The sequence below is a fragment of the Cibotium barometz genome, chromosome 54, assembly GCF_041138505.1.
Source record: "Cibotium barometz isolate CiBa-2024 chromosome 54, ASM4113850v1, whole genome shotgun sequence".
Classification (NCBI taxonomy): domain Eukaryota; kingdom Viridiplantae; phylum Streptophyta; class Polypodiopsida; order Cyatheales; family Cibotiaceae; genus Cibotium; species Cibotium barometz.
Window position 1 is genome coordinate 21,473,738 of NC_141099.1, and position 26,560 is coordinate 21,500,297.

Consider the following 26,560-nt stretch of genomic DNA (forward strand, 5'->3'; position numbering starts at 1 on the left):
TTTTGCACCTGTAAGACTGTTGGATTGCCTTAAAATTCTCAAGAAGTGTGGTCACACCATAAGCTCAAGGACAGTCAGCTCCACTGATTGATTTGATACAAACTAGAGGAAATGCTGATGCTGCCCATTCCTTTTTCTCACATTAGAAGGCTTGCCAAATAGTGAGAGCACTTTGTTATGTCCTCTTGTTAATAATTATAAAAAGGAGAATGAAGTAAGAATCAATGGCACCTCCATAATTATGCCTTGTCTAAAGACGACCCAAAAGAATGATTTCCCCTCCCCCCCCACCCCCACAAAAAAAAATGTTACGATTCAAGGATATTACAATGCCGAATAAACTCATTTGAGTAGTCTACATATTTGGTCCAGAGAGATTTCAACTCTGGAAATGCAATGTCGAGCCATGGTTTGGCTTGCCCGTTGTAATGGATCACAGCTGCATGCTTGGCACTCTCGATCTTCGTCTCAGGCTGGTATCCTAATCCCAGCATGTGCCAAGAGGGATCAATAGGATGCACGTAGCCATCAAAAGCAATCAAGGAGGGAGGGAGAGTACCCAACCGCCACAGGGTAAGGTTCGCATTAATGTTCTGCAGCAGCAACCAGCATTAGATGCTTGAAAGGTGAAAACTCAGACACAAAGAGAACATAATTAGCTGCACAAACAAACAAAGCACAACAAGCTGCAAGAGATTGCTTCTCGTGTCTCAAGAACTCACGAAGTCAAGTCGGAATGGGAAGGGCCTGGAGGCGTGTCATTGGAGAATCTCAGAGAATGGTCACATACTGATCCATCCCATGATGCCCATACACTTGCTAGAACACCAAGGGGCATGCTCGCACTTCCCAAACCCGAAGAGGAGATACATGGCATTGATGTGGCTAACTACGGGCATCCAGCTACCACTTTTCTATTGTAGTCTCCATGCCACAGCTCCCCCCATCTAAGTAGACAAGCTAACTCCAACCTTATCCAGCTGCTTATATTTCCAACGTTATTTATCCTGACTACTGCCTCCATAGACAAAACCTAAGCCCAACATCCTCCAGGTTTGTAACTTTCTTGGCAATGGATTCAAAGGTGAAGTTTCACAGCAACCACTTCTTATGAATTACCATTAACAACATAGACTAGGGCACTTGTAGGAGCACATGTCAAGCCTGCTATGGGGATAGCCATTACTTAGTGCAGCAACTTATGCAGAGGCTTATGACCTACACGCTTTAGGGGAAAAGATCAAGACAATGTTAATAATGCCAATGGCATGCAACAAACAAGACGAAAATAGGACTAAAAACTAAAAATTAAAACTAGTATACACATTCTACAAAAAACTACCTAGGATATGAAACGGAAAAAACTCGAGTACCTCCGCAACGTAATAATAACCATGTATCTTCTACAGAAAGAAGCCAGTATTACCTTTTCAATTGAGACTTTGACCCCAACCACAACTAATCTTTCACCTCTTCCTTGTCATTGAAACCTTGCCAAAGCTTCTCAATGTGCGTAAGCCCACCAAGCAACTTTTTCACCTAAAGAACTACTTTTTCCCTAAAGAACTACATCCAATGAGGCAATACCTTACAAAACCTGTGGTATGGTGATGAGTGGGATTGTAATGATACAGGACTAGCATTGGGGCAAAGAATGAAACACTAGACCAACTTGGTATATAAAGTTTGGCATGCAGCATGCTTTCAAGTTGACACGTGAATAAGAGACCCTTCACATGAAAAGGTTCTACAAGACATACTGAGAGCTTCGATCGTAATACTTGAAAAGAAAGGACCAAAGATATGAAGCACATAGACCCCTCAGCAAATGAAAAGCACCTGTTTCAACCAATGATGATAGACTTTCGTGATGTCAGACTTTCTCCATGCTTCCAGATCAAAAATATTCATCCCATAAGCCCAAGCACACTTTTCTGGATCAAAGTTCTCCGCAATAAGTGGATTTGAGAAATCAAAATAAGTTCTGAACCTTTTGGACATTACCCAAGTATCATCACCACGACATGTTTGAACTGCTCCATTGACCTTTCCTTCCATATCAATATCCCAAAGTGGAGAGAGGTCACGTTGGACTACCACATCATCATCCAAAAAAACTACCCTCCTGAGCTCTGGGAAAAGCTGTACATTTCATAGTAAACAAAGAATTTAAGAAAGTTTATATGTTATCTTAATTCTTGCAGTTAAAAATCAAATGCATTGATTATTTGCTATTCCCTTCAAAGGATTGGAGAAAATTTCAAGGTTAACAGCAGCATTTTAGCACAACAATGCCTTTACCAAAATTAATATATTTAGCTTAGCAAATACATAATACGCACCCCTCCACCACCCACACCTTCCGACCCTCCCCCTTTGCTCCATACATACACACCAAAACTAAAAAGATAATAGGAACTCAAATGACTGCGATATTTTTATTTATATACTCCAGCAACATACATTGGCCCACCACAGGAGGTGTCCATTGCCAGAGGAGGATGACATGTAATGAGTTTCCCTCGTTACATCGGGACCGATGTTTATGATCTTCACTTTACACATGAACTCTTGCAGCACATGAATTACAAAAGTTATCTGTTATCTGAATTCTTGCATTTAAAAGTCAAATGCATTGATTATTTACTATTCCCTTCAAAGGAGTGGAGAAAATTTCAAGGTCAACAGCAGCATTTTAGCACAGCAATGCCTTTTACAAAATTAATATATTCAGCCTAGCAAACACATAATAAGCAACCCCCCGCCACCCCCACCTTCTGGCCCTCCCCCTTTGCTCCATACATACACACCAAAACAAAAAAGATTATAGGAACTCAAATGACCGCAATATTTATACTCCAGCAACATAGATTGGCCTGCCACAGGAGGTGTCCATTACCTCTATGTATACTGTAGTAGAGGAGGATGACATGTATTGAGTTTCCCTTGTTACATCGGGACTGATGTTTATGATCTTCAGTTTACACATGAACTCTTGCAACACTTGTTGGTCTCATAGACCCAATGGGTCTTTAGTAGACAATAATAAAGTCTTTCTTTCTTTCATTCTTTCTCTCAAGAAAGGTAAGGTAAAAGATCACGAGGGCATACAATCAAAATTGTTTACCCATAGTTGCCCAACCCTTGCAAGGTAGACGCATTATAACAGTTCACTAGGCAAGGGACCCCGTTAAACCCATAAAACTACCAAACTATTAACTTAGACCATCTCACCACAAAGAAATTTGGATCGACAGTAAAGGCACATCTTAGTGGTTGGTGTTGCATGCGCGAAAGCCTTGTTGTACTCATCCACAGCCCTAAGCATGGTTAAGAACATTGATGCTAACTAACACAAGATTAAGACAGGAGAGAGAAGAAGAGAGATTATGTGTCAGGTTTTCTTGTATTATTATGGTACAAAAAGGTTAGCTTGATGCTTGTACATGATATATATACCTAGATGAATCCAGGAACATGCCCAAATTCACCTTTTACGAACGTGCATGTTATTACTCATGGTAGTCAACCACAAGACTATATAACTATCAACTCCACTATGCATAGTATGGACTAGATACTACGACATCCCCACTAACGTCATCAATGCCCAATAGTGGATGTAGAACTCTGTATCAAGATATGCTCTCTCTCTCTCACACACACACACACACACACACATAAGAGCATATATTCACACAAAGCCCTTCGTACTGAGTTTTTGTCAAACCTCCGGAGATGCAGGGCAGACTTAGCCATAATGAAGCCTAGCACTAAGGGAAGTAGCAAATAGAAAGAATTAGTACAGCAAATAAGTAGTTGATAGGGCAAATGCACCGCTTAAGATAGAAAGAATAAGCACAATATCAACTGGCTGCAACTCGGACGAAAACTTCACAACCAGAAGACTATATAACTATCAACTCCACTATGCATAGTATGGACTAGATACTACGACATCCCCACTAACGTCATCAGTGCCCAATAGTGGGTGTAGAACTCTATATCAAGATATGCTCTCACACACGCACTCCACACACACACACACACACACACACACACATATAAGAGCATATATTCATACAAAGCCCTTCGTACTAAGCTTCTGTCAAACCTCCGGAGATGCAGGGCAGACTCAGCCATAATGAAGCCTAGCACTAAGGGAAGTAGCAAATAGAAAGAATTAGTATAACAAATAAGTAGTTGATAGGGCAAATGCACCGCTAAAGATAGAAAGAATAAGCACAATATCAATTGGCCGCAATTCAGACGAAAACTTCACAATGTACATGATGTAGGGCTATGGTCAGCCCCATAGGGGTGACCTAGGCCCCTTCTACATATGCTCTATTGATGCTATAAATGAATGATGATGATCTAATGACTTGCTGAATACTGATTTATGATTTATGCTTATATATGTGGGTTGGACAGTAGTCAGCCATCCTTACAGCTGTCGGCCAGCAAATATGGACAAAAAATGCTTGAAATAATGTGTTGTTGGCTGCGCTTGTTGACTGGGCTGCCCATACCAGCTGAGACCTGCTGTGACCCTGGCCGCACAAGGCTGCTGCCTGCCAACACCATGCTGCTGTCAGCCGACAGCCCCTTCATCCATCCCATGTGGATGATGATGAGGCTGATCTGATGATGATGCTGATGCTTACGATGATGATGAAGATGATGGTTCTGATGCTTTTGATACTGATGATGATCTAAATGCTTATCTTTACTGCTGCACTAATCAAGGATTAAGCCAGTTCATGCCGAAGATTAGCCATGGCACGGGCGTGCACGTGACAATTGGGCAAAGAAAGGAGGGATCCATCCATGGGCCAGCCATGCTTTTGACGAGCTCATTCTCCAGTAGACCACACCTTCACACTTTGGCCAATCATCGAGGAAGCCAAACCTTGCTCCTTTGTGGATTTTCACAAGGCTTTTGACACAGTCACATGAGCCAAATTGATTGGTCAGTTCAGACAATAAAGGAAGGACAATTAGGTCATTTGGGCCACAATCACAGCTGGTCTGGATTAACATTAATCAATAATTCAAAATTACACAATAGACCAGATATGGAACTCTAATCTATCATATATTCCACAACATGAATACAATGGGTTCCCAGATGTACACAGATTTGTTCATGCATATTATGCATGACTACAATGCAAAGCATATCTTGCCATCCTCCTGCTGAGTAATACTCACATGATGACCACTGTCTAGTCTATCCTGATGTCGTTGCTGCCCTTGTTCTTGGCTCCACAACCTCTGTCTTTGAATGATCTATAATTACCCTTGAGTTGCCCTTACATAGTGGCTAAAGGACTGGTCAGCTGCCAAGGATGGCTGGTTGGCCAAATGTGCCAACTGGACTGAACCAAGTGCACCAACTATGCATGACTAAATACAATGTATCCAAAGGCTGCCCACACTAACTATTCCTTAACCACCTTGATGTTCTGTATCCGGTTGCCCAAACATGGCCTCTGATCTTGCCCGGAAGGTGACTACACTAGTACGCCATGTCCATGACCATCTCTAAATGGGCATGCACATGACATTGCCTCTTAAAAACTTGGAGCACCAAGGCAAATAATGCACCTTTGCTCCACTTCTCATCTGGTCCCATCTGTAGGACCTCCTCCATATCCACCGGCTCTATCTCCAATGGTCAAGCCCCTCTCACCAAACACATTGGCTCTACCTCCAATAGTACCTCTACTGGAGATACTGCCTCGAAAACTACTACACCACTCTGAATCTCATCCTCCATGCAAGACTTGGAGAGACTCAATATCTCTGTTATCTATACCTCGGGAAATTACTCGTCTTCAAAGACTGAATCGTGTGCTGGCGTTGTCTCTTCCACGACCATCAACACTTCATTTCTGGGCTCCCTCCACTGGTCTATATACTTGGGGAAACGGTCTCGTATGTCACTTCCGGTCTTGAACTCTCTAGTATCCATGGAAACTGATTCCTTCTAGGCTTCAAATCAAGTGTGACACACCCCATCTGTGGTACACAGAAGATAAGCCCGTGGGTAGGGGCAGGTGATGATGTGGCGCAACGTGGACCTAGCTGACACCATAAAACAATCTGGCCAGTAGCACTGGTGCATATATATACATGGGTAGCCAAATCGTTTGGGCCCAAAGCGGTGGTCTTGGGAGTTTTGCAAGTGGTAAATCCACACTTAACATAATTTATAGCATTATGGTTTATGTTCACTAATAATATCATGTGTAAGTCCACATTACATTAAAAGAAGGCTAAAATGGCTCATAAGATGTTCACACACACTGAAGTGTGGGCACCTGGGAAAGCAAAGACCGACACTTATTAATGTTTGGGCACCCTTTTTCTCATAAGCATGGGCTTTCTCATAAGTGTGGGCTTGCATAAGTGAAGGAAAGCAAACATTAAAAACTTATAAGATGAGGCCATTTAGGAAAAGCAAGAAAAAGCAGGTTTGGCAACATATAAATACACATGCTTGGTGGCTCTGACGCACACATCAGCAGGCGCCACTCCCTCTCTCACACCATCACTTGGAGCTGTACAACCAGGGGCTGCAACAAGTGCTACCACATCGTCGTCGTCATTGTAGGGCAGAGTATCAAGTGCTGCACATGACTGGCATGTGTCAGCCGCACGGGCAATACAAGCAACTGTACGAACAAGGAAGACATGTTGCCGAAAACCCTAATCTGTTGTTGAAAACCCTAAATTGTAGTCAAAAATCCTAATTTTCAGAAAATACCCTCATTTCAATAGAAACCCTAGCTTGGGACAAGTTCTTCTCACCTGAAAGGGGTATTCTATGTGATGGTTTTGCAGATTTGGTTGCCGATGAAACTTTAAAAGTGTTCCTGTCCTTTGGATTGCGTGTAAGAGGCTTTCCGGGTTATTGCACACTTGGATTTGAAGTGTTCTTGTGAAGACTCCATTTCCAACAAGGTGGATTGTTTCTTGAATTCTGCAGTAGGGCGAAAGAATCTAGGAAAGCGGCTTTGGAAATTCACACATGGCAAGTGTATTCCAAGGAGGTTCCTATGCATCAGGAAATTGACAAGCTAGATGATTGTGAAACACTAAGGCTTGCTTGTTTGCCTTGTATTCAAGGCATGTACTTGATTGGTGCAGACCGTTGGTGAGCCTCCGGTACCCGAGATCTTGTATTTGGAGCAAACTCCTTTTGGTAATATAACCTAAAGGGGGAGGTCAGCCCATCTTTGACCCCTAGTATGTTCTACCAAGATATTTCATTATCATTGAGTGTGTGTTCTATGTTGTCATTAGCAATCTTAATCTTGCTTACGATTATTTAATCCAATATACGCACCACCCCGTTACATTGGTATTAGAACTCAGTTCCCTTTTTGTTTGGCTTGGAATCATTGATTGTAGATTTGATCAAATTACTATGGCTAGCCATGTGACTCAAAGTGTGCATAGCACTCCCGACCACCTTCGAGAAGGATGTACACAAAGAGTGGGATTGGCTGTCTCAAGATGAGGGAGAGTTAGTGACACCTTAAATAGCAAAGTTTTGGAAAATTCTTCTCAAAGTTTTGTGCAGATATTTGATGAGGAGAAGAAGAGGAAATTTGAGTCAAGAATGCATCTCATTCTCCAGAAGTGTATCCTAACCAAACCATTAAGCAACTCATGCACTCAGCTTTGGTAGCCGAGAACTTGCACATAAGTGGCCATCAAAAAAGCCTTTGGAGGGCCAAGTAAAGGCAAAGGCTGGCTTTGATCCTAAGAAGGATGCCACCTTGAAGTGAGCACAAGGAGGACCGTGATTCTATGAAGAGCTCAAGGAAGAAGCCGGGGGGCAAACCTTGTTTCGACTTAACACCGCAACAATTTCAAGATTACAAACATGAAGGGAAGTGTATACATGTGGTAGCAAATACCACCTTCATGGAGCATGCCCACATAAACCTAAGTCTGATGAGACTAAGGTAGAAAGACCTCATGTGAATGTGGTACCAGATGTTCATGGAAATTCGGCACATGAGCCTAAAAATAGAGTCATATGCAAAGAAGGATCAACCCGCATTATTTCTTTTTGATGATGCCTCCATGGGTGATGTGATTCCAAAAATTCTCCACCTAACAGGCCTCCCTATAGGGTGAGTGCTAGTTAGCTGGAGGGGATCATGACAATTATTCTTCTCTATCTCTATTATTTTGCAATTTGAGTGTTCTCTTGTATACACCGCATGTTGTATTTGTTGGGTATTCACTTCTTGCGTGTGAACACTCCCTATGAGTGTCAATGTGTGTGAACACCTCATAGAGGTGAAAGAGTTAAGTGTGTGTGAGCAGGGGCTCATAGTCACTAGCGTTTGTGTAAGCAGTTATATCATTAGTTTAGCTAAGTGTCACCGCCCCATAAGTAGAGTATTGAGAAAGATAAGGCATTCAACCTATAAAAAGCATGTACTTGTTGGTGTAAGCTTCGATTAATCAATCAACAAGATTATTGAGTCGTGCAACATATTCTCTCTAGTGTTGTTATCTCTCCCTCTCTCTTCTCTCTCACTCCACACTAATGAATTGAGCAAATTGAAGAGCCCAAAATGTTCAATTTTTTGGGCTTTCCCAAAATTTGACATTTTCTCACTAAATTGATGTCTCTTGCATCAATTATTGTCACCCCCATGGGTATCAGAGGCGGCAAAACCATCTTGCATCATTTAGGCAGCACCAAGATTCTGCATAAGTATTGCTCAACTCTACCAAATCAACCTTAGCCTTGCCAGTACTTCCCACATGCACCTCAAGCGACGTCGACTTCCTCTATGGGCTCCATGTACTGAAGGATTTTCTCCCACCAAGAAAATCTATTTTTTCATGATTATCTTTATGTGTGAGTGTCATGGGTCCTTTGCCTGAGTCCTCCTCGAATGTAATAAATGTTCGACATGTATCTCAGTTTTTATGTGCTTTTTTTCCCCTAACGGGCCTTAGGCCCAAGATCCTCTCATAGTTACTGATTTTTCACCGCCCGCAGGCAACACCACCGAGGAAGCCCAAGGGGGGTTTTTGAACCCAAGACCTCTTGGGCCTAGGCAAACACCTTCACCACTCGAGCTATCACATCATTGGCCATTTTTTATGTGTTTATATCCCCTTGTGTTATAAAACGCTCCAATACTTCAATTTATCCCTGCTCAGGTCCATGGGGGGAGGGGGGGAGCGGGGGGGGAGGGGGGGGGAGCGTTGATTTTCTGAGAGACTGATGTAAGTGAAAGTCATGAGTGGTCAAGGTCTTTTAACACATGTTCCCTAGAGCTCTAAGTCTCTGCGCGTCCATGCTTGTTAAGCCTCTACGCCATGCTTGTTGAGCCTTTTGAGCCCTTTGTATCAAGCTCACTAGCCTCTAAACTAGACTTACTAGCCTCTAAGTCTATAGCAAGAAACATGTCTTAGATGGATCATTAGAGTGCAATGTTGAGCCCAAATCACAATGGTGATTGAAGCTCTATCTGGGAATCTCCACCTTCACTCCGAAGGGGGGATTGTTGGGTATTCAGAGTTTCTTGTGTGTGAAAACTCTTTATGAGTGTTAGTGTGTGTGAACACCTCATAGAGGTGAAGGTGTGAAAGTGTGTGTGAATGACCTTATAACCACTAGAGTGTTTGTGTGTAAGCAATCATGTCATTAGTTTAGCCAAGTGTCGTTGCCCCATGAGCTTTATTTTTGGAAAAAAATGGAAAAAAAAAATCCATACGATTGTACAGTATTCCGTACAATATGGCGTTGTTCGACGTATGAAAACAATTATGCGAGGCATCTAGAAAGATTAGTGCTCCTCTATTTCAACCTCTAATGAACAAAATCGAGAGATCGTGTTTCTCCCTAGCAATGCCCTCTTCTCTCTTCTCACCCAATCTCCACCCTCAGGTGATGAGATGATACTCTGATCTAGCAGATCGCAATACTCATGGATGTGACATGTGTCTATGAAGATAGCCAAGATTTTGAATGAAGCTTCTTAGCCGAAGGCCGAAACGTTTTGCCCCGAGACCTCAAAAACCCCAAAACGTTTCTGGTGACTATGCTACTCTCTGAGCCAATGGTGAACCTCTCCCTCCGAAACTATCCACAAATATTGTGATCTCATCAATGTATAGACCAAAGAGTGTAGGTGAGAGTGGACAACCTTGCTTAACCCCAATAGTGCTACATATATCTCCCGAGGTCCCACCGGGTGCACGTACTCGGCCAAGTACTGCCTCATATAGTGCCATCACACCCCATATCATCTCATATGAGAACTAGAGCTCCTGCAAGCGTCCTATCATCTATGAGATGGGATCGAGGGGTGGAGTCAAAGGCTTAGCGGAAATCCACAAAGCAGCAGTACATGTCTCTTTGAAGACCTCGCCTCCTCTATGCTAGCCCATAAAGGTCCAACGTGGAGAAGTTTCTCTTGAAGCCTGCCTGGCCTAATGCTCTGTTTCCCATTCTCTCTGCCATAGAGCTCATCATGTCCTCTGGTACTGCCCCATAGATTTTGGCCACTATGTGACCAATCATGATAGTCCTGTAGTTACCTAGGTCCGTGGGGTCTCCTGCTTCGTGGATGGGGACAATGGTGTTGGTAGTCCGAGAGAGAGAGAGAGAGAGAGAGTTATATTAATGTCTTCAAAAGACCCAAAGGGTCTATGAGACCAAAATGGTGTATACATAGTGTCCATGATTTCAGGACTAGCCAAGCCCTAAGCATTGTATTGTGCCCATAGCTAGCAGTAAAGCAAATACACTGCAAGGTGGAAACTTTTTAAGCATTGTACTATGCCCATAGCTAACAATAAAGCAAATACATTACAAGGTGTATACATAGTGTCCATGATTTCAGGACCAGCCTAGCCCTAAGCTTTGTACTGTGCCCATAGCTAACAATAAAGCAAATACACTGCAAGGTGGAAACCCTATAGTGGAGGTTTTTAGATATGTTGAAAATGATTTTGTTAGGAGAAGAAATGGTGTAATCTAGACAGTAGATAGCACATGTAGGATTTCAGCCTTTTTTCCAGCCACAAAGCAAAATAAAGAATTGAAAAAGAGTTTTCCTACAATGCACATGCCCAATGTTGTAGATCACAAGATGTGATGTAACAAGCTTTGAACTTTAGTCTTTGAGTTCTTATGTTTGCAAACTAAGCAGTTTCTCCAATGTCATGTTGACAAAAGGGTAGTGATAGCATGTGTTTGAAACTCAATACCATGATAAATCTATGAAGATTTGTCTACCATGATGACACATATTTATGCATAAATCTGCATCTACTTTTGGGCGCCAATCATGTGAGTGGAGATGTCATAGCACTTAGTTTAGGCTATGCATGATGGACTTGATGATTTTAAGCTTTGTGAGTAGACTCACATAGAGTCAAGATCCCACTTTGATTTTTGTTAAGTTTGGAAAATAGCCCAGACTTTCCATTGATATATCTTCCTACCAGATGAGCAGACATACAAATTTCTTTTGAAGTCTTTATCCAATCTGCACCCAATGATGTGAGTGAGGATGTCATAGCACGAGTATGGGCTATGCATGATGGAGTTGAAGATTAAAGTTTTGTGAGTAGACTCTCATGGACTCAAGATCACACTTTGGTTTTTGTTGAGTTTGGAAACAACCCAAACTTTCCATTGGTATATCTTTCCTACCGGATTAGCAAGCAGACATGTTTATTTTGATGTCTTTGTCCAAGTTGCAAGCTTTATATTATTTTTTTCTATCAAAAGAGGGGCAATTGCCCAATCAACTGCCATGCGTGCGTGCGTGCGTGCGTGTGTGTGTTGATTTGCAGACTTTCACTCTTTTCTTTGACTGTTTCTGAGGAACTCTAGTATGGGTCTTTTTTGGACTCATCATTGTACAGTGCATATTTCTTCGTGGGTTTTCACCTCGCACTGAGGTTTCCCACTAGTAATATATCCTTACTATTAAAAAAATGTGTGTGTGTGTGTGTGTGTGTGTGTGTGTGTTTTCGTGCTACCCTTCATCATGGCCGAAGGCCTTTGGAGAAATGATAGAAACTCAATTTGAAGGTTTATCTCTATGAAGACTTGTCTATCACGGTGACATATCTTCATGCATGAAGAAATTGATCAACCATAGAAATAAAGCACAGCTTTGATAAAAATTACCTCTGGAAGATATATACGAAGGTGGTTTAAAATTGAAATGTACTTGGGACTCCGAGCTTGCAGCTTGGATGCCAACAATCTTGGAGAGTCGTTAAAATTTGTCCCAACTGCATGGTCTCCATGGTAGTACCACAAAACACTGTTGTGAGTTTCCAAAGCCTCCAATACAGGGACATGATCCTTCGTCAACCAAGCAAATTGATGAACACCCTTCACCTCCACAATGGCTGGAGGGAGAGGGTATAGTGCAAACCATGCATGCATAGCTGCATAAGTTTTCCTATCAGTGATAACATGAAACACAATTTTCCAAGGCTCCTTTGCATTCTTTATAGTAGATGACACAACCACAGATGCTGCAAGAACATTGTCTGTTGCCACGATGAAGTGATGCAGAGAGTTGTCTGTGAGATGAGGGACAAGCTCAGGTGATGGCAGCTCACGACGAGCTCTGGCATTGGAAGTGTATTCAGTTGTTAGTTTCAGTGATAAGCAGTGTAAACCTTTTGGTATGCCTGTTGAGGCAAAGTGCCTATATAATGCTTCTTGAAGCTTTGCCTGTTTTGCTCGCTGGTCAAACGCTTCAACCTGAGCACAAAAGAATTGGATCAGACTTCATGTGCTAGGCACACCACTTTGAAGAGACTGATATGCTTCAGCCTGTCTATGTACTTGGCTTGTAAACAGTATGACTCGCAATACTAAGTGTATAACCAGAATTCAAAGAAAGACAGGTGGAAGGAGCTGAAGCAAACCATGGCCCTAAGCTTTAACACAGAAGTCCGAGTATCCAAATTCTTGGCCCTGACTTCAGCAATAAGATCATCAAAAGACTCTGGAATGCCCATCCCTTCTGGAAGCGCTTCTTTTGCTGCTTGTGTCAACAAGGCAAAAATGCGCTTTGAATCTCTCTACATTAAAACAAAGGTATCAGCAAATTGCTAGGTAAAAACTAATTCTTGGACAGTATAATGTTTCTGACAATGGCCTACAAATCTACACCATGAAAAAAAAAACCAAAGCATGTCTTGACTCAAAGAAATGAATATCACACTGCATCTATGAGAAATATAAAAGAACTCACCAGATTGGGATCAAGAGGAGGAAACGTCGGCCCCCATTTCCTCCCCAAACAATCTAACCAAAACAACCAAAGCCAATTTAAGTCAGAAATCCAAAGTTAAGTCCAGATGAGAGTCAAAAAATATAAACGAAATTTATTGATGAAAATTATCTTTATTTTACTGTTAAGTAAGGCCAGCCTAGGTTTTGACATTTTATCGCACGCATAATACTATTCTGACCTGTGAAAAAAGTCTACATGCACAATGGAATACTTAAACCATTGTGCGTGTAAAGCACAAGCTGTGGGTTCTTTGCTCATTCTTGCCCCATGTTAAGGAGCCTGCTATCTTCCCGTTCCTTGATTTATGCCCGCCTTTTTTGCCACCAAAATAGCTCAGCATGTTGGCCAGAGCCAAAGAAATACAAGTTTAGTATGGTATTAAGATCCATGGTTACACGTGCTTCTTTGTTATGGCTCATGATTCATCAGTACTGCAACATCCATTATGTGGCCACTCATGGTGGATGTCCACCAAAACAAAACTCATCAATCATGATAGAACTGTGGAAATATTGAGCTGTATGTTTACGCTGTAAGTAAAAATCAAAAGTTGTGAGGGAATGACTACTTCACACTTGAATCAACCTATGCCTCTAGATGAGAAAACTTCCTAGGACCTGATTCTTGCTGGTAAGTCTCGTGTATAGTTTAAGGACCATACCTAGTCAGTGATTATCTAGAAATAGCTGGCAGATAAAGGGCGTTGAAATGTCTCAATGAAGCTGGACATGACCCTACGTGGTCTTATATATGTGATCCAAGAGACTGTTGTCTAAGCCTTGCTCCCATACCAAAGTCAGAAACTCTGTAGGAAGTGGCCTGAAAAGAATTTGTTGCTCAAGCCAGTGAGGTGATAGCTCAAGAGGTAAAGGTGTTTGTCTAGGACCAGGAGATCTTGGGTTCAAAACCCCCACTAGGTGCTTCCTCAGCGGCATCGCCTATGGCAGATAAAAAAGTGCCTATGAGCAGTGAAAAACGGTAACTATAGGAAGATCTTGGGCCTAAGGCCAGTTTGGGAAAAAAAACAGCTGCCATTGTTAAGCTTATTGCTGCCCAATCCCTCCACCAAACCAAGCACGGTAAGGTTCATTCTCTTCCTCTCTCGATTGTTAAGCTTGATATGGTGTCCATTTATGCTTCTAGGATTGATTTAATGGCCAGGACACCCTCTCTGATCCCCTTTTTCGGCGATTCAACATTAACTCTACTAATAAGAAAATTAAGCACAATGCAAAATCTTGGATGAAATCTGACAAAATACCTCAAGGCTCTCTATGCACAATACAAGGCCTATGTTTGCTAAATTGAAAGCCCTGAAGATATCTTCATTTGCTGCATGTTTTGGCACTGGTATGGGCTGTTTGTGCCCCTGATCATGTTGCTAAAGGGGGCTAAAGAAGGCTGCATGCTCAAATGATAGAAATCCCAAAAATTCCATAAAGCCTCAAATCAAATCACATCACATCATCAATCCACAACATAAAGCACATGATAACAGGCATTCCCAAAAAATGGATGTCCTTCAATATATGAAGAACGCACAAACTACACTTGAGAGCTTAAGCCGCCATACCACCCCCGAGTAAATCTCACTCCCACTCACGACCACGAAGGGCCTCAAATCTTGCCTCCACAGAGAACTTGTCACACTCGACTCTCACTCTCTCTCATCGACCAGAAAAGGAGAGCTCATAAATGTGGATGACCAACCCTAGAACAACTTCAGAAATTGACAATCAGCCCTAAACCCACCCCAAATGTGCTCAAGTAGATCACTCTCCAAATGGGAGTAAGTTCAAAGCTTTGTGGAAAGATTCAAGCTTCTCTCTGGGCAATGCCTTCGTAAACAGATCTCCAATGTTCTCATGTGTAGGACAGAAAACTAAACTGATCTCCCCTGCATGTAGCCTCTCTTTAACATAGTGATAATGTATCTCTATGTGCTTGGTGAGAGCATGGAAGCCTCAATTATGTGCTACAGCCATAACACTCTGACTATCGGTGAGAATGGGAGTGGGTGTCGACTAACTCCCATGATGATCTACTATCAATCTCCTCGGTCATACACCTCAAACGTAGTAGTGAAAGATGCCCTATACTCAGATTCACATGAACACGAAGCCACAATAGGTTGCTTTTTGAAATGCATGAGCTCCCAAGGAAAAAGCAATTCCCACTTGTGGATTGCCTTATGTCATAATCACCAACCCATAGTAACATGAAACGTTTCGTCCGTTTCGAAGGTTTCGTTTCGTCTGTTTTGGACGAAATGCAAAGGTTTCGAAATGACACTTCTTATACACATACAAGATTTATAACATAGCCAATAGAAATATGAAGATGCATTTTTCGGGACCCGTGGGTATGAAATTCATGATTTTGGGAGTAGGTTTTTTGGTATTTTCGAAATCCAGGCAAGAAAAGGAGAGAGAGAGAGAGAGAGAGAGAGAGAGAGAGAGAGAGAGAGAGAGGAGGAGGAAAGAAACAAGTTGGAAGGGAAGAGGGAGGTGAGAAGAAAAGGGAAGGCGGTGAGAAGAAAAGGAGAGAAAGTTGGAAGAAGACCAGAAAAGGGAGGAAAGAGGAGGAGGGAAGAGGAGAGGTGGACCGTGGAGGAGAAGAGAGAAAGAGGAAAAGGGAAGAGGAAGAGGAAGAGGAGGCGTGGAGGAGAAGAAGTGAAGGAGCGAAAAGGAGGAGTGGACGAGGAGAAGAGGCGGGACAACGGGTTGCAACCGAGAAGATGAAGTGGCAAATGGGCAGCAAACAAGGATGGAAACGACAACAAAAATCGCATTTGCAAAAAAAAACCTCCCACCTGTTTTTTTGACCTCGCTTTACATTTGGGCGAAACACCATTTTGATGGGCAGGTTTCGTTTTGTTTTGAAACGTTTCGTGCCAAAAACGTTTCGTGCCGTTTCGAGAGGGCAAAACGGGTTTTTATGTTACTATGCACCAGCCCAATCCGAAACATTATAAGCTTGGAGCTGAAAATCACCCCCTCTCGCATAGAACAAACCAAGAGATTGGGTCACGCTTAACAACTTGTCAATACTTTGTCACTAAGCTGTGCACATATTTGCTTAACTGGGACACTATGAATAGAGAGTTATGGCTGAGGGTCATATCATTCATTCATCATTGAGTCATTGAGAGCTGAAGGGCTGTGAGCCATATCATTCATTCATCATTAAGTCATTGAGAGTTCAAGGGCTATGCTATTATTGAGTATCTCTAGTCCATTGTAAATAAGTCATGCATATGATGTAACATGTGGAAGCTTACACACTAGATTATACTTTGATAACGATTATTCAGCACCTTGGTTCCTCACAATTGCACGATGAGTACGAGAGAGAGAGAGAGAGAGAGAGAGAGAGAGAGAGAGAGAGAGGAAAAAGTACAACAAAGACAAGGTACACCTGATTGGGTCCAAATACCCTCTGAAGGGGCCCCACCAAGGACTGGTGTATTTGCTTTATTGAATGATGAGAAAAGACTGACTTCTTGATGATCTTGCTTGGCTGTAAATATGCAGCCTGAAGATGATCTTATTCTGACCTTCAAGTTCACTTGATTGGAGTTTTCCCTTTGGCTGTCCTGGCCCTTGGATCACTTCAGCACTATGTGAAATATGAGATGAATAAATACCATGACTAGCCTATGCTTATATACTTTCTGATATGCTGGTCCGTGCGTTAATGAGCTATCAACCTATTTATTTATCTCCCACGAGCTGTTTTTATGTGCTTTAATATGCACCTTTTCCAATATGCTGGCCACCTTGCTGTTGTCACGTGCACACCCAGTTGATGTATAGGTGACATGGCATTCTAGGCATTTCATAAGCATTAAGCAAGCATTTATGAGCATAATCAAAGGCCATAAAGCATCATCCAGGCATTTACAGCATGGCATTCAAGCATTAGGCAAAGCATCCACAACAGCCGACTTGGCTTTTATGCCAGTCGTGGGATTCTCCAACCAACCGACAGGTGTGTCAACAGCCGACAGCAGATCTTTGGCATTTAATGAAGTCGTGGAGGAATATTCCGACAACCGATTGCTGTACTTTGGCCGACCAGGAGTAGAACCTCATATATAAAGCAGCGCATCATTCATTCAGTTGATCATCTCATCATCTCCCTACTCCTCAGCGTTTCCAGCCTATGGAGCAAGTGAGATCATCAGCATATTCAACATACAGTCAGTAGACAGCATTGCAATCATCTCCTGCCTCCTACATAGAGGAAAGCCAGCATTCCAAGGGCGGACCTCAGCATTGGAGAAGGGAACATTCAAATTTCAGTCAGCATCAGCATTCGGGATCTCTCTCTCTCCCGAGATAGATACTCATCTAGGACAGGCATAGATCTTCATTGTAACCATTTGCATTTAATATAGCTACATTGCATTGCATTGACACCATTGTCTATCTCTTAAGTATAATAATTAAGTGGAATTTTGTTAAGCCTAAGGTTGTTTTACTACAATCAATCCCTCGCATGTCACATTGGTATCAGAGCTTTACAGGATAAGCAACCTTAGTTCATGTTAGTCGCTTCCGCTCAGTTAAATCCAATTCTCAAGATCTCTTCTTCTTCTTCTTTTTTCCGAAGGTACAAGAAATTTTTAGAAACACACACACCCAGCCCCCGTGAGGTGGAGGCGACCCCGCCAGGATGAGGGCTGGCGAACCCATCGTACATGCTTATAATCAACCCATCAAGGGTAGGTACCTAACGAGTTTTCCCCTTAGGCATGCATCAATAACCCATCCATTTGCATTCCTGCACAGCATATAGGGTTGCACAGGGCTTGCATCAACATAGTAGTCATCCTTAGTAGTCCAGTAAAGATAGTCAATCTAAGCATCTTGCATCTGCAAGGCATACAGGTTTTACCCATGAGTTCTCTGGGGAAAACTGACATCCATTATCAAAGGAGTAAATGGAGTTTTGGGCTTCAACTGACAACAGGGGGTTCTCTTCCACATAAGAAGACGGAAGTTGGCTCCAACATCACCTCAAGAGGTTCAAAGTTCCATGAACGACGGAGATGGTGTGTAAAAGGATTTCACAAACAGGTCAGTGGAGTTTCAGGTTTTCCAAGCAGATATATCAACATTTGCCATTCAGTTTTGGCAGTGGAGAAGCCTTTGGATCAAAGGATTCAACTCTTGCAATCAACCTCAGTCCCGGCAGAAGAAGTGGGGCGGTGGTTTCAATGGAGGGGGATCAATAGAGTCGTCGAAAGGTTGCCCTGTGTACCACCCAGCAACAGTTTAGCACAGGGGAATGTCACATGCACACCCAATTGGTGTACAAGTGACATGGCATTCTAGGCATTTCATAAGCATTAAGCAAGCATTTATGAGCATTAAGCAAAGGCCATAAAGCATTATCCAAGCATTTACAGCATGTGCCCAAGCATGGCATTCAAGCATTTCAAGCATTAGCCAAAGCATCCACAGCAGTCGACTTGGCTTTTATGCCAATCGTGGGATTCTACAATCAACCGACAGGTGTCATCAGCCGACAGCAGATCTTTGGCATTTAATGAAGTCATGGAGGAATATTCAGGTAGCCGACTGCTGTACTCTGGCCGACCAACAATAGCACATCATTCATTCAGTTGATCATCTCATCGTCTCCCTACTCCTCAGCGTTTCCAACCTATGGAGCAAGTGAGAATCGAGATCATCAGCAGATTCAACATACAGTCAATAGACAGCATTGCAGTCATCTCCTCCCTCCTACATAAGAGGAAAGCCAGCATTCCAAGGGCGGACCTCAGCATTGGAGAAGGGAACATTCAAATTTCAGTCAGCATCAACATTCAGCAGCTCTCTTCCCAAGATAGATATTCATCTAGGACAAGCATAGATCTATTCATAGATCTTCATTGTAACCATTGCATTTAATATAGCTGCATTGACACCATTGTCTATCTCTTAAGTATAATTAAGTGCAGTTTAGTTAAGCCTAAGGTTGTTTTACTACGATCAATCCCTCGCATGTCACAGCTGTCCAGGCTGCTTGTATGCTGGCCCTCCATGGATTGGCCGGGTGGCTGCCCAAGCCTCATGGGCTGGCATGGGCTGGCTAATTGGCTGCCTAGGACTTCTGGGCCTGGCCAACAGCCAGTCCATGCCCCTAGAAGCTGGCTGACTAGGCCTATGCCCTACAAGGGCCAGCCATTACATGCTATAGGGCTTTTTGGGCCAAAACCATGGCCCATGGGCTGCCCCACATGGCCCAAGTGTTGGGTACCATGTGTAAACCCATGGTCCGCACACTCTATGAAAATCTACATCCATCTACATGCTTCCTCAATTGCCTTGCATCTGGCTACAAGCCTCTCAATGCCCGAAACACCCGTCATCATTCCAAAGGATGACTCACAGTATGGAGTCTCGACTAGCATTACTTCATGTGCAGCAGGACTTACACACCTAATGACGACCATGTACGGGACTTGTACAACTGACCCTGGATGCTTAGAGGGCATCCAAGGGCAGGATGCATGTGACATCCCCTTCTACTTAACTTGACAGAAGCTGCAAGCCTCCAAGTAGTCCGTCAATAATGGCAGATAATCTTCAAAGTTGTTCTTGTCAAGACACACCGCTTCATGTGTCCCTCAATTTTGAAACTTCATGAGGAACTGAACTATCTTTCTTTTGGGCCGGAGCCGTGTTTGAAGTGATGCAAGAGGATTTATTTTAAAACCATAACTTCAACTTCGTCCACTATGTCTGGTTCCTATTCATTGTGGACATCGGAAAGAGAAGATCCAATATAAGGCTTCAACCAACTGACATGGAATTCATGGTCCAACTCAAAGGTAGCTTCAACTTCATAGAAACCTCATTGATCTTCTTTAAAATAGGGTCCGAAGCTTCGAAACAACAACTTTGGGCATTGCTTGCGCACCTCTTTCAACCTTTGCTTCATTATCCTGAGATATAGACTCGTACTCTCCAGAAAGTACAGGTCCATCTCCTATATGTGAGACTTTCATACGTACCCTGATACGTTGGATAACCCTCTCTCAAGGCTTTGATGTGTCTCTATAAAAACATACCTCTTCGTATATATGTTTCTATTGTCATGTGCATGCACATGCACATGTACATGTTAATCCCACAGCTAATCCCTGAAGGGCAACAAATAAACTGAGGAATTAGGGCTTGAACAAGGCACCGGAGGACAACAAAAGGGCATCCTATGGATGCAAGAACAGGTCGGCAAGTTGCTCAGGGAGCTACAAGTAACAACGGCAACAAACAAAATATTTTATGTATTTTCTGTTGGCCGACTACAGTCGACCAGCAGAAGGGGTTGTCCCAAGTACCTATAAAAGGTTCAACCAAGAATTGTATCATTGATTCAATCCTTTAGGAATTGGATCTTAGACTAGGATTTCATGGAGTCAAGACCACCTTTTTCATGGGCAGCCTAGGGCTGCCAAAGACTGTACCTTTTTGTACATTATTAATATGCAACTCTCTCCCTCCCTCTCTCTTCTCTCCATCTCTTGTATGCGTTTTGCATCAAGTTGTTCCTGGAAAGGTGTTAGGGCTTAAAGAAGACACGGAGCTTCCGTGCATGTGACATTGGTATCAGAGCTTCAGGTTCAACAATGCTAAAGACTAATGGTGCCCTACATGAAGGTGCACAGTCCAAGGAGAGTAACACGACATGGAAGAAATTCCCCAAGAGGTTGGTTGGTAGTGTTCCACAAGACCCAAGGGGAATGGCAACCCTGTGAGTCAGATGCCACTTTGGGCATACCAAGAAAGGCTTTCAAGAAAACAGTTCCAAGGGATGATGGTCATCCAAGGGGTGGAGTGAGGATGCCAAACTCAATACTCTAGAAAAGAAGACCAAAGAACTTGTTCAAGGAGAGGGCAAAAAGGCAAGGGGACAAAGTGGAACAGATGCACATATCTTCATCAGATTTGGAGTGGAATTGGAGACGTGGCAAGGTTTTCAGTGAAAAGGTTGCCAAGAAGGGAAGGATGACAAGTTGGGGAGCCCATGTGGAGACAAAGGGATGATGAGAGTCATCAAAGGATAGAAGTTTGGAATCCCGTCATCAAGTTTAGCAGAAGGGGATGTCATGTGCATTCACATGTACATGCGAATCCCTCAGCTAATCGCTAAAGGTGTAACATGTAGTGGAAGTCTTCGTATTGGAGGATCTTGTCACAAATGCTCACATCGTCTTCTGTATCCTGAGTTTCGCGAGTTTAGCAATCCACTTTAATACTTCAAACTTTAGAGAGAGATGAGAGAGAGATGAGAATTATACACCGTATGGGGTCCCGAATTACACACTGAAGGGCCCCCTATCCCGTTACCGAGATAGTATTTGCTTTATTATCTTTAAAAAGACCGACGGTGTGACTGACAATAAGCCAAACGCAAGACCTCTGAAGACCAAGTGTTGGGTTGAACTGTGCGCTGCTGTAGAAGCACCAAAGATGTCCAATCTCGAGCCTATGCACTCTTCCCAATGGTATGAGGGAGGGATGCAAAGCTAGGGCTGAGAGAGGGGCTATTTGAGACTGTTCTAAACTGTATATGAATGCTGTAAATGAATGAGAATGCTGCGTTTTACCTTCACCAAGTGGCTGGAGCAAAACGATGAATGGATGAATGCTGAAAACTGTATGGATGCAGAAAACACAAGAAGGACTAAAGGCTGAATGCTGAACTGCTGCGTTTTACTGATGTAGATGGCTGAATGCTCATGCGTTTGAGGTGCCTAGGGCTGTAGGAGACAAACGCTGAAGAGAGGGCTGAAACTACAATCGCCTATGCTCCTGGGGCTGAGGATGGTAAGCACTTGATGGCTCTCTTGCTGAATATGATAAATGAATAGATGATTGTGCAAAGCCTCTATTTATACCAATGATGTTGCTAGTCGCTTGGCACTAGATGCTGGCCGACTGCTATATAAACATTAAATGCTTAATGATGATGCATAAATGCTGAAAATGATGAAAAAAATACCAAAAAACTCCTAGATAAATCCTGGATAATTCCTAGATGCTATCTGAGGTTCCTACAATGGTCTAGATGCTACGCATGAATGATGTGCAATATGCAGGATGCTTTCTACTGCAAACCCTAAGGTTTCTACTGACAGCATGAATGTGTCTCTTTAAGTGGGTTAAGGGACTTAGATTGACTGACTGACTATGGCTGAGAATGACCTACGTAGCTCGTGCCTGACTTATCGTGAACTGAGGATATACAATGGGGTCACGGCGTACGACAAATATCATCCTGAATGGAACTAATACTCTACAAATGTCGCACTGCTGATGATGAGCCAGCTTGTCACCATGCACTTCAATGCAGAGTGCATGTGACAGAAGGGCGGCAGATAAACAGAGGAATTAGGGCTTGAACAGGGCACTGGAGGACAACAAAAAGACATCCTATGGATGCAAGAACAAGTCAGCAGGTTGCTCATAGAGCTACAAGTGACGTCGGTAGCAGATACAATATTTTGTGTATTTTTTGCTAGCCGACAGCAAAAGCAATCGGCCAGCATAAGGGGTTGTCCCAAGTACAGCCAAGAATTGTATCATAGATTCGGTCCTTTAGGGATTGGCTTTTAGACTAGGACTTCATGGAGTCAAGACCACCTTTTTCATGGGCAGCCTAGGACTGCCAAAGATTGTACATTATTAATATACTGAAAATACAACTCTCTCTCTCTCTCTTTCTCTCTCTCTCTCATGTGTTTTGCATCAGGTTGTTCCTGGAAAGGTGTTTAGGGCTGAAAGAAGACAGAGAGCTTCTGCACATGTGACATCTGTGAAGCCTCTTAGATCCAAGCATAATGTGCCGTTACAATTCCATGTGGCCCTGCTCAATGTATCTCTCATCCCATAGACCCCGTGACACTATTTAGGACGGTAATCCATGATGTTTTGCATCAGGTTGTTCCTGGAAAGGTGTTTAGGGCTGAAAGAAGACATAGAGCTTCTGCACATATGACATCTGTGAAGCCTCTTAGATCCAAGCATAATGTGCCGTTACAATTCCATGTGGCCCTACTCAATGTATCTCTCATCCCATAGACCCCGCGACACTATTTAGGACGGTAATCCATGACGATAACTTTGCCGCTGTATTAGTTGGCCCATTTTCCAACATTGCGGAACTCATATTCTTTCACCATGGCAAGCTTCCTTTGCTCTACTTCTTTCTAGGTTTACTAGGGATGCATATCCTCTCGCCAAACATGCATTGGCAGCTGGTCTCCTGGAAAAGATTGAGCCAGTAAAAGTAACCCCAATGTATACATACGAAGAGACAATCTCCACCTGGGCTCCCCCGTATGAGAAAAATGGATTACATGTAACCCAATAAGATGTGTTGAAGACCATGATATAAGGTTCTCAAGCATTTCATTTTTTAACATTGGTATCAAAGCCTGACCTGGTGATTGTGTGCTCTAAACGCCCCTCATCCCAGGATCCTCTATGAGATGGAGGAATTGAAGATGAATGGATGGCAGCATGCTGTCAAAAAGTAGAATTTTGAGGTGCTTTTGTGGTCTTGGAATTGGCACGGCAGCACGAGCTACGTTAAGGTTTTACAGTAAGCACAACGTAGCCAGCAGCCGATGGAGCACCGTGTACAAGGACATACTTGTTTGGTGCATACAAATAGCATACAAGGCCCATACAAGAGTTGTATAGGCAGCACATGGCCATGCAAAGCCATCCAGGCGTCCTACTGTCAGTACATCTGACGTACATATGCTGCATGGAGGCTGTACGGAACTGCACAGATGCTGTACAGTAGTACACAGCCATGGTGGTTGCGGGCTGGTCAGTTCCCACTGGTGTCCACAGTCAAAAACTAGTTTGGTGCAATCCTAATTGCATCCCAGCTGCACAAAGAATTTCATCGGAGTTTTCATTGAGTTGTTTGATTTGTATGTTTTGTTTTCTTGAAATTATGGTGCTCGGGGTGAGAAAGTCTCCCTAAGTGCCCTCAAAGCTTTGTTCTTAAAATTTCCCTTTTGATCTGGAAAGGAAAACAGTCAAAATAGAGAAATGCTACCTTTTCAGATACTCGGTGTACTATGAGATACAAGGGAGGTTCTGTATCGCGTTTCAGGACCAACATTGCCTGTGAGTATACCTAATGGAGCTGCGCCACCATAGAGTCCACCTATCTAGGGAGGATGTAGACCTAGGCCCCAAACAATTCAGTCATCTATCACTCTCCAAGTTAGTCCTGGGTGGAGACACCTAACGACAACCACGAGGATCCCTGAAGTCAGATGATCTCACCAAACACATAAGGCAAACCACGCCTCCCACCCGTTACATTGGAGAGAACACTCCAATTACAACATGCCAGATGTGTGAGGCCTACTTGACCAAGGCGACCATCTGCACAAAAACTCCAATCCAAAAGATCCTTAAAGAACACAGGAGTCCTCAGCCTTTGGTAATGGATGTAGAGAGTCTCTAGGAGGTCACAAATGCGCAGACATATAAGCCACATAGAGGGCATGTACCCAAGATGCAGTGTTCTCCCTTTCCTTTAGCTGGGCGATTTTCCTAACCGCATGTTTCAGCTACTACATGAGTACATTGTATGCCCATGGACATTCTTTAGATCATTTTCTCTCTATTCAATGAGACAGTAGACCCTCTTATATTTTGTAAATGTTAATAAGATTGTGTGTGAGAGTGTGTGCACCTGCATGTGTGTGTGTGTGTGTGCGCGTGCGTGCGTGCGTGCATGTGTGTGTGTGTGTGTGTGTGAGAGAGAGAGAGAGAGAGAGAGAGGCATGTGTGTGAGAAAGAGAGAGAGAGAGAGAGAGAGAGAGAGAGAGAGAGGCAGACAAACAACGTTCTCTTACCTATTGTGGAGCATTTGCTCACATTTTCGAGGGTCATAAGGGCTGTTGTAATGAAGACAAAGGGCAGGAGGAATGCCAACACCAGCACAGAATAGAACAGAGTGCGATATGACAAATGGCGAGCTGCAACTTTGACTTTTGTGAAATCCAAGAATCCGTTGGAGGTAGATATTGTGATACGATTCATGCTAGGAGAGATGTGGACCTGCATTGTGAGATCTGGACTAGAAGACCCTCTCCCGCAGCAGGCAAGCTACCTTTTCTTGGCCAAACAGTCTTCCCTTCAAGCTTCCAAAGAAGTTCCTGCATCTAGTTCTCATCTTCAAGCTTGCGCTTGCCGATAGCAAGTGCATCATTTCAGCAGCATATCATTTAATGACAGAGATCCCCTAGCTTCGATGTTCTGATGAAAACCCTGGTCTCCGCTTCGATAGTTGGATTCCAAAAACAATGTGGAAATCGAAAAACCTAGCCTTTATAGAATGCAATGGCTGGATGCAGAGAGCACGCTGTTATGAAAAACCTGATTTGTTCTATGTGCAGCACAGAGCAAGCAAAACCCTAACTGCGATTGCAGGATGCGATAAAAAAAGGCCTGACCTCTTCTATAATGTGCTGTACAGTGCCGGATGAAACCCTACATACGATGGCCAAATGCAGAGAAAAGTATGTCAGGAAGACCCTCGCCACGCGATAACCAAAATGGAATGGCTCGATGTTCAGGACAAGCTGGATGAGAAGAGAGGAAGGGTGATGAAGCTCGGTAAGATGAGAAGGCCGTCGTTTCGATCGTCACTGAGAGGTCATGGCCATCTGCGGGGCAGTTTCTGCAAACCCTAGCTCCGAGGTCGCCATAGCCAGCTTTCCTGCAGGCAAAAGGCCATCATGCGACAGCAATGCCGTGTAAGGCTCATTTTTTTCAACGCAGATCGTCAGAGAGAGCAAGGTCAGCGACCGACGCTGGGGGGGGGAGGGGTAAGAACCAGCTCAGCGTCAAGAGCTCCCTTGACTGTAGCAGATTCTTCCTCTCTCTCTCTCTCTCTCTGGTGAAAATGCGAAATGGTGAAATAAATATGCAAACTGTCTCCCACTGGTAAAATAATATTTGTTACTAGTCTTACAAAAATATTATTTGCAAGTGTGTATCCCACGTGGTAAAATAATATTTTCCCATTTGTCTTCCTCCAATAATTTTTTTTGCAAAAAAAATGTTATTTATTAGTTAAGAAGGAAAAAAAAAACTGTCCTTTTTTGTCTTACTCATCCCCCTTCTTTTTTTTGGGGGTGCCACAATAGTTCCTCAAATGAAATGTCATTGGTTGGGTTCGAACCCACGGAGAGGCGGGGCCGGCTA

General features: G+C 43.2%; 1 protein-coding gene across 1 annotated transcript; it reads right to left on the minus strand.

Annotated features, from left to right (window-relative positions):
• LOC147607945 (putative galacturonosyltransferase 13) lies at nucleotides 1–26,281 on the minus strand. Its single transcript, XM_086789740.1, has 6 exons — nucleotides 25,207–26,281; nucleotides 13,269–13,321; nucleotides 12,940–13,095; nucleotides 12,185–12,772; nucleotides 1,840–2,142; nucleotides 1–593 (listed from the first exon to the last, which is right to left on the minus strand). Exons 1-6 carry the CDS (start codon nucleotides 25,415–25,417, stop codon nucleotides 309–311), a joined length of 1,596 nt encoding a protein of 531 aa, XP_086645866.1. The 5' UTR covers nucleotides 25,418–26,281; the 3' UTR covers nucleotides 1–308.
• Between the last annotated feature and the right edge of the window lie 279 nt (nucleotides 26,282–26,560).

What these genes read in the sequence shown, in the direction of transcription:
- LOC147607945 (XM_086789740.1), bottom strand. Translation starts at nt 25,417, where the DNA reads ATGCAGGTCCACATCTCTCCTAGCATGAATCGTATCACAATATCTACC. An exon ending in GAGCAAATGCTCCACAATAG is followed by an intron (nt 13,322 to 25,206) that starts GTAAGAGAACGT and finishes TGTTTTGGTTAG; the next exon opens with ATTGTTTGGGGAGGAAATGG. An exon ending in CTCCTCTTGATCCCAATCTG is followed by an intron (nt 13,096 to 13,268) that starts GTGAGTTCTTTT and finishes GTTTTAATGTAG; the next exon opens with AGAGATTCAAAGCGCATTTT.